General features: G+C 34.5%; 1 protein-coding gene across 1 annotated transcript; it reads right to left on the reverse strand.

Moving 5' to 3' along the window:
* Positions 1-6740: 6740 nt before the first annotated feature.
* On the reverse strand, positions 6741-8690 carry EFE (ethylene-forming enzyme). Its single transcript, XM_089614229.1, has 4 exons — positions 8476-8690; positions 8158-8384; positions 7739-8075; positions 6741-7364 (listed from the first exon to the last, which is right to left on the reverse strand). Exons 1-4 carry the CDS (start codon positions 8578-8580, stop codon positions 7071-7073), a joined length of 963 nt encoding a protein of 320 aa, XP_089470355.1. The 5' UTR covers positions 8581-8690; the 3' UTR covers positions 6741-7070.
* Between the last annotated feature and the right edge of the window lie 596 nt (positions 8691-9286).

The following is a 9286-nucleotide window of genomic DNA, read 5'->3' on the forward strand; positions in this document are numbered from 1 at the left end:
ATATTTAAAGAAAAGTATTTAGGAGAATATATGAGAATATATTTAAAGGGAAATAATATATTCTCCTTTATTATCTCACTAAATAAAATATTCTCTATTTAAATAGATAATAATATCCCATAGATATTGATCTGATGGATGAGAGAAAAAGTAGGATTCACTTGTTGAGATCCAAGGGCCTAGATTAAATCCTCTAGTGTGAACAGAATAAAAAGAAATAATATATTCTGGAAGGTTCCATGAATATCTTCTTTTACTACTATAAATAGGGGTTCATGAGAAGGCAAAAATTAAGGATTTAATTTGTGGAAAATTTTGTGGCTCTCCCTCTTGGTCGTGCGAAATTTTCTGCCTCTCTCCCTCGGAAATTCGTTTCCATTCTTAGTAAAATAAGAGCGAGATTTGAAACACCACGTTTCTCACCTAGTGAGATAAAGACTGTGCCCACTCACCCTTCTTTTTCGTCTCGGAGATTACGTTTCGAAAGACTAAGGTGCCATCCTCGAGTCCTTCATCAAGACGACGCAAGGAGTACGCGATTGGTTTATGAGCGTTCTGTAGCTGAACCGAAAATCAATGTAAGTATTCGTTTTTCGCTCAAATCGGTTGCTTGATAAATATGCTCTCGTGAATTAAATTAATTAAACATAACTAGATCTTGTTAATTATAACCATAATTTAATTAGCTTATGATCAGCGTAATTAATTATTTTTCCGCATTAATATGGTTATATGGGAGAATCATCTCCAACGAGTCGTATCAGAACGATTGTTCGTGTCTGATACGCGCTTGATTCACCAACAATCCCATCTTCATAATGTCATTAAAGTTGGATATTCTTGAGTTGAGCATTTGGACAGACTTTGTCATGGCTGAGAGATCACATGATAGCTTCACAATTTGCTTCTTGAACTCGGAATTCACCTCTAAGAGGTCTGTCTTCTCAATAAGGAGGGACTCAACCTTTTCTTCTAGAGAATCAAGAGAGTCCTTCTTCAATTTAGCAATAGTCTTCAGCCAGCTGACCTCCATAGCTTCAAGCTCTTCAATTCTCTTCTTATGCTTTAGAAATCCATTCGATTAATCTGCCCACTTAACAAAGACAGTCTTTTAAGTTTCAAGTAGCACTTATCACTCGGTTTTTCTTCATCAGGGGAAGCCAGGAGAGAGACACTCGATGGACTGACTTGTGAGAATTTAGACACAACACCCTTCTTCTCGAGACATGATCAGGTGATTCAGAAGTCTGGGAAGTAAAGGCAACAAAGTTATTTACTTCATTATGATCTTCACCACTGTCAAAATCACTACCTCATCACTAAGAGTGTAGTTGAAGTTCTTCTGATGTCTCTTTTGATAGTTAGGACACTAAACTTGAATATGACCAAACCACTCACATTCTCTACATTGAATGCCATTCCCTTTGTTCTGCTGAGCATACCCACAATCTTCTCTCCCGTTTTTGAAGTTGTTCCCAGGTTTGTAAGTCTGAGAAGGTTTGTCCATGTTGAATGGACCTGAAGAGGGATCATTACTATTGTTGAGATGCTTCTCAAACCTCCTAAAAGACTTTTCCAAAATTCTTGGTCATCATGGCTATAGATTTTTCACATGACTCACTGGATCGACCATCAAACTTCTAAGTGAGATGCTCTGAGTTGGCAGCTTTGAACGATATCCCCTTAGATTTCTTCTCTGGTTGATCTTCAAGAGACATCTCATAAGTAAGAAGAGATCCAATCAATTAATCTATATTCATCTTTGAGGTATCATGAACCTCATCAATGGTGGTGACCTTGATCTCGAATCTCTTAGGAAGTAAATGTAGGATCTTCTTCACGAGCTTGGAATCATACATAGGATCACAAAGAGAGTGAGATTCATTCAAAAGATCTCTCACTCGAACATAGAATTAACCGATAGTCTCTTCTTTCATCATCTTCATATTTTCAAACTTTGTGGTAGCCAGTTGGAGATGCGAATTCTTCACTTTATCCGTCGCTTCGTAGAAGGTTTCTAGAATCTTCCAATCTTCTTTGGAACTCACGGACTCAAACATGTGTTGATGAGTCTAAAGACGTTCTTATCACTCCAATATAGATAGCGTTTAGAGCCTTCGAGTTAGCAAGAGCAGCTTCATCCTCAGCAGTAGTCCATTCTATTTCAGTCTTAAACACTGAAGTGACCTCATCTTCAAGAAGCTTGGTCGGAAGACTCCAACCATTCACAACAGCCTTCTAAGTCTTATGGTCAATAGACTTGATGAAGGCCCTCATCTGAGGTTTCCAATAAGCACAATTCAGACCATCGAGAAGATGGGCTTGACTTACTGAACCACCTTCCTTGAAAACATCCATACCATAAAAACAGTAAACAAAATACCAGGAGTAACACCTTGGAGATGCAAGGTGCCCGCTCTAATAACAATTCAAAAGTAGATATATTGTTTAGGTGATGTCTTTACGGAGATTTTAACAATTTAAGTAACACCTTATCAGTTTAGCCGATTAGCATGATAATATAAACTGAAAGTAAATGAACACAAAAGATGGTAACCCAGTTCGACCTACTATGTCTACTTTTAAGGTGATGATACTCCCAATGGAAAGTGAAACTTCACTAGACTGTAGAGTAAGTACAACTTCAGACGGCCATGGATGATCACCTTACAGGTCTCCTCAACTTCAAACTACCCTAGTAATTTCTAACTTAGGTTCCTCCTAAGTTAGAGCTCCCCTCACTTTTCACTCACACTATCACAGTGTTTCAAAACGTCTAAGACAATATGTGTTTGGAATAACCTGAATAAACTACACAACAACACGCATAGTGTCCTCGGCTATGGTTTCCCAATGCACATGTAGAACTCTCATTTGATGATCGAAAAAACGCGGAATAAACAGATGAAAGGATTGTCAGCAAATAACCATGTCATAGCTCTGACATGTAAAGTAGACAGAAAACGTTTTAAAAGATGTTTCTAACAACGACAGTTTTGACATAACAAAAACAGCCAACACTAAAATAACAACAATCAGAAAGTTTCAATGCATGCCTTGTTCTTCGTTTTCCTCTTCGAAAGAAAAAACATAAGATGCATGATTTACGACTACTTTTCTCTATAGAACCTTTTATCATCAAAACCGGGGGTCTAATTTGATTAGACTAAAAGCAAATAGAAGAAACCAATAATATTAGGTTATGGTTGAAAATTTCAATTCCTAATTAAAGTGGGGTGGTGTGTTAAGGAACCGACAAAATTAAAGCACTACTCTTACTATCACTCAATTATAATTATAATGTTTTATTATGTTGTTTATCTATGTTGTCCTTAATATTTTAGTGCCAATCTATATTAGATATGTGACGATAGATATGATAAAAAAAAAAAAAAAAAAAAAAAAAAAAAAAAAGAAGAAGAAGGCAAAGACAAATAAAAAAGCTCAAGCTAGATACAAATGTGACTGTACAATATATTTCTTTTTCGTAGCTATTATAATTTTTTACTCCACTAACCCTCTCCATAGTTGAATGCTTATGTGGAAGTTTTTGGAAGCTTGCATGTCACAAAAGCACAACGTTAATGTTCATGTTGTTGTCCAACCATATGCAAATCTTTAAGATAGAAAGTAAAAGATGAAGAAAATGGCTTAGAGTGGGACATTGGTTTTATTGTTCTAGTGACATAATGAATATATATATATATATTTAAATAATTTACTGCGCGATACAAAAGTGAATAAAGTATGTAAAGATAGAATTGTTAATTTTTTTTTTCCTACCCGTTTTATCAAGTCACTTGGGAAAGTATGTAAAGATAGAATTGTTAATTTTTTTTTCCTACCCGTTTTATCAAGTCACTTGGGAGCGCTTATATCAAAGACAATTGGACACATTGCCTCTCTTTGTTGCCTCTGTTCAAAATGTCTTTATATATGAATAGGGAATGTATGTCGGCCATATAGCCCAATATTTTTATTTATGGAAAAGTTTCTTTTTCATACGTAGATCCTCTAATTTTATGTCAACTATATTTCTGGGCAATATAATAGTTAAGCCGTAGTATTATATATTTATCTATAAAATTTCCCAACTTAGCTTATTCTTTTTTTAATATTCAAAAGCAGCCTATAAAATATATACCTAAAATAAAGTTAGATTAAAGACTTGAGAATTACGAGGCTGCTATTGGAAATGAGTAGAATTGTTTAGCGATAAATAAATGAAAAATTAATATATACAAATGTAAGGTTTACATAATATATATAGCCCACGTTACCACGTAAGTGACGATGTGTATATGTTTGTCTAGGTAGTATATATTATTCCCATAATTTTCGCCTTGCCATTTTGGTAAATGACAATATATCATGACGTAAACACCTAACAATAGTGTGATATATTTTAATTATTTCACTATACGTTAGTTAAGTCAAATCTTGATGTCCTGGTAAATAGGTTAAAATGAACATGCATGTGCTATCCCATATGCATGGTAGTGATTTACGTACAACATTAATTAACTCGTTTATCATAATCATTTTTCTGTTCTCCTTTTCTTCTTTATCTTCAAAAGGAAACTACCACTCAACCGTAATAATAAGTAAATCTCCTCATAATAAGAGGAAAAAAAAAAATACCGTTGATTTCGTGCCCTAACTAAAGACAGATGAACATGACCAAAAATAAATAAATGTAGAATAAGGCATGCTAAGCACTTGCGTGCGTTGAAATGAAAGCGGTTCATGCATGCATGTACCAACTCCAAATTTTCTAAAAAAAATTACATATAAAAGCAATTGTAGCAATCTCAATTACGTGGATACCAAATAAAAAAATTGTTTGCTTGACTTAAAATAAAAGTGATATTAATTTTAACGTAACTCGTATAATAACGTGTGCAAAAAATTAGATAATCCTATCTAAATACGATAATATAGATTTTTAATTAGAAAATAAAAGTCAAACTCAAGTTGCCGTATGAAAAGAGGTTGGATCAGAAAACATCATCGACGGACACGACTGTAGATTGCTGTATTTAGAATACATGCAGGTCATACAGTCATAAATTAGGTTTATTTGGACATGTGATCTTTAAATTTTATGGATTTAACATATTAGTTTTTCATATTTTTCACTAGTAGTCCTTGAACTTTATGAATTAATTTGGCACTCTTGCGACTTTTTTAGCCCAACTTTTGCCAATTTTCAAGTGTGGTTTGATAATAAAATCTAGTCTGTTATTTTCTACTACGTTTCTGCAGTGGTATTCCCATTGTTCTGTCGACTATTTATAATTTACATTTTATTTTCCTTCATACAAAGCACAAGCATACTATTTGTTTTCCTCTTCTCCTCTGGTAAAAGGAGAATTGAAGATTCATATACTCATAGTCGTAAGTTAGGTCCTTAAACCTTATGAGTTAGACAGATTGGTTAGAATTTTTTTTTCTTTTATAGAATTTCTAGTGCGGTTTTGTATACAAATCCAGTTTTTTTTCCAACCAATTGAGTACATATATTTATATTTATAAAATCACATTTAAATATATCATATTATCCTAAAAATAAGGTCACATAGGTTATACACACTTGATATTCTGTCTAAAAAAATGACTATGCACTGATAGAGCTAGTTAAGTCCCCTCATTTTATTTTACCATGTATACATACTTTTTTTACATATAAAAATATACTAGTATAAGCTAAAAATTATATTATAGCTCCCCTTATAAAGATACTTTACATTAACCCCCCTAAAGTAGGGGTCTCGTTCCGTCAATAGCTATATAAACCAAGTTTTCAAAGTAATTCATAAGAGTTAATGTCAAGAAAGGGGAAAAAAATGCAGTGAAAACCATAAAACGAGGTGAATAACAAAGGGATATACACTCAAATACATATGACCAAGAGACATTTGTATCGTATTATCGGTGGTAAAAATTAATACTATTCGTAATGTTATTTCTTTTTCTTGCAACTAATTTGGATTTGGCCTCTCCAACAATAATGTCTTCTCTTAAGCGCCAAGGGTTACTTCTTGGCAGCTGTACTCTATTGCTCGTTCTTCCTGTTTTATACTTTTAATATTATTATTGCTGTTATTATTTACATAGGTTATATAACTGTACATCTTCTGATAATGAAAAAAAAAACAACGAAGAAGACTGGCCAGTTACAACTTACAAACTAGCTGCCATGTTAACTATCTACCGACACCACATATCGAGCCCAAGTTCCAATTCACAGATCTCCTAAAAAAATAAAACTTTTTGGGCTTTAATATATTTTTATAAAAAAAAAGGCTTATCTGATAAGAATCTATTTATTATTAAGTTTGTATTTCTTCCCTCCTGTTCAGCACTTTAGTAATTAATTAAGAAAGTTGTAAGAGAATCTGGTAACAATATGATCAGCGTGGCAACAGGTATTGTCACTTTTTAGAAGAAAAAACAAATTATTAATAAAAGTAAAATCTGTAAATTTCTTATTCTTTGTCTCAAATGACTACTACGTGAATGTACAGTATCGTTCAACAAAATAAATATTTTTTTGAGAGATGAGAATCCCAAGCAGAGGTTGATCAGCTGGATAGTAAGATATTTTTATAAGTTAAATGATGAGACTTTTACGTACTTAATGTTTTATTAATTCGTTACTTTGGGGAACAACCCATATTGCTTTTTTGAGATCCCCCACTTCCACAATAACAAAAACCAATTAAATAGAAAAAACTGTCTTGGAATAATAATATTATAATAAACATGAACATAATTATACATAAAATACATAAATATCATTGAGGGAACATACACATAATTTGGCTTGGTAGCTTCTTCTTTACAAATAATAAATTGATTCCCACAACTATATAGTTAACTAACTATACGGTGGTTCTCTTTCACAACCATTTATAATGATCAAACAAGGAAACATAGCTTAAAAAACACTTTTGTCGCACACGTACAAGCTGAAAAATAATAACGCCAAAAACCCACAAAGCTCTTATAATTAACTAATGATTGATTATATATTTATAGTTTTTTAATTTTTATTTTATTAACGTTGATTAGGCAGTGGCAATAGGATCCAAAGTGAGATTGGCTTCAACAGCTTTCATGGCCTCAAATCTTGGCTCTTTGGCTTGAAATTTAAGGCCGGCATAGAGCTTCATATAGTCCTCGAACACAAATTTTGGGTAAACTTGGTTCTTCTCTTCGGCCTCTTTCTCTATGAGGCTCGGCGCCGGGTAGATCACGGCTTCGCTGCCCGGGTTGTAGAATGAGGCTAATGACATCCTTGTCCCATCTGTTTGGGCTATCACCCTATGAAGCACACTCTTGTACTTCCCATTGGTGATCACCTGTATATCACAAACAATGCCATTTTAGGGAAACAAATAATTTACCATTTGAATTGTCAAAATGATAAATAAAACACAACATAATTTGATACACATCACATCTCTTTTGAGTTTTCAAAATCACCAATAATATGAAAAATACTCAGATCCCTTTGTCCTCTTTTTGTCTTCTTACAATTATTATTTATGTCCCTTCCATTCAATAAAAATATGACATGTCACCGCATTGACGTATAAAAATTTAATTGGAGCGACATTAGACAGAAACACAAATTAAAAGAATTCATATGATCTAGATTCAATAATAAATAAGAAAAAGTTATCTTAAAAAATTACTCTTAGTTATAGTAGTAGTAACAATAGTAATAGTATACCTCGAGTTGATCACCGATGTTGACGACGATAGAGTGACGAACGGGTGGGACGTCGACCCATTGGCCGTCCTTGAGGAGCTGAAGACCGGAGACCTTGTCGTCTTGGAAGAGGAGGATTATGCCTCCGGCGTCGGTGTGGGCCCGGAGGCCCTTTATGAGATCGGGCTTGGGGCACGGCGGGTAGTTGCTCACTTTGGTCCCGAAGGTGGGCGAGCCTTTTGGCCCATAAAAGGCCTTCTTGAGGTAGCCTTTCTCGAGCCCAAGATTCTCACACAAGAGGTCTAGTAGCTCCTCTGCCAGCTTCTCCAACCTCTTTGCAAAATCCCTCATAACATCCCTACATATATATCGTATCATAATATTATTATTATGAGATTTCATATATGATTGATATATGTGAATATGTTACACTTACACACCTGTATTGGTCATCAAGATCTGGGATCTCAGAAATGTTGGAGTGAGGAAGGTGACGCAAAAAGAAGGTTGACTCCCAATCAATGTCGTTGACTTCAGCTTGGACAGCGTCAAGGCCTTTGCTTGCAACAAGCTCTTTGAACCTCTCTTCCATGCACTTCTTGTAGTGCTCTTTTGTCATCCTCTCCACTTTGTCCAACACCTCTATCGGTATCCCATGGTTCACCAACTATATAGTAATCATATATAACGATAAAACTTGTTACATTTAATTATGTGTACAGATAATATGGTTTGCATAAAAATGATGGATTAGTTACCTCAAAGAAACCCCAATTCTCACAAGCATCCTTGATTTGGTCCATCACGGTGCATCTCTCCTCACCGTTGATCTTCTCCAAGCTGATTATAGGGAAGTTTTCCATCTCTCTCTATTATTTCTCTTTTCTCTCTTACACTTACTCTTTTGACTTTGTTGTCTCTCTCTTAAGCAAAGATCAGATTTTGTTAATGAAGAATTGGCAGCTCGGTGTTGCGCTATTTATAGAGGGGGTTTCAAATAGAAAAAAGTTGGACCAATAATTTAGGATCAAGTGGTTGTGAAGTGAAGGGGAATAGGGGATGCCAATTATTTACCACCCATTTGCTTATAAAAAAGGGAAAAGGGACAAATAATAAAGAGTGAAAATCGAGAATGTAACACTAAGTAGAGGGTTTCGTCATAGTGGGCCCAAGTAAATTAGGCCCACCGAACCCATGGTTAACCATCCTTCCTTCCTTCCTCATTATCAGGTGTTGGGCCCACCTTGGAGGCTATCACTTCCTTGCAGGTTTGACCGATGAGCAAGAATATATACACAATTTAATATTCCGCTTATGAAATGTCCCATTTCTTTTTTTCTACTTGGCTTTGCCTTATTATGATGTCGATTTGGGTTGTATCCCCGAAGATGCCCATATATTGCCATTTTTATTATGAAATTGACAACTTATACCATACATTAATGTTTATTACTATTTACTTCTTCTTTTTTGACCCGGATTAAACTAAGAGGAAAAATTCGAATTGGGTTTTTATATTTTTTTTTTACTTGGTGGCGACGATGACGAATAAGGGTCATTTCTGCTTTG

The sequence above is a fragment of the Urtica dioica genome, chromosome 1 (genome assembly GCF_054948205.1).
Source record: "Urtica dioica subsp. dioica isolate 48M chromosome 1, U.dioica_male_clone48M_v1_H2, whole genome shotgun sequence".
Classification (NCBI taxonomy): Eukaryota; Viridiplantae; Streptophyta; class Magnoliopsida; order Rosales; family Urticaceae; genus Urtica; species Urtica dioica.

Coding starts and splice junctions, on each gene's coding strand:
- EFE (XM_089614229.1), bottom strand. CDS start 8,580: ATGGAAAACTTCCCTATAATCAGCTTGGAGAAGATCAACGGTGAGGAG. Junction 8,385..8,475: donor AGAATTGGGGTTTCTTTGAG/GTAACTAATCCA, acceptor ATTACTATATAG/TTGGTGAACCATGGGATACC. Junction 7,365..7,738: donor ACATCGGTGATCAACTCGAG/GTATACTATTAC, acceptor TGTGATATACAG/GTGATCACCAATGGGAAGTA.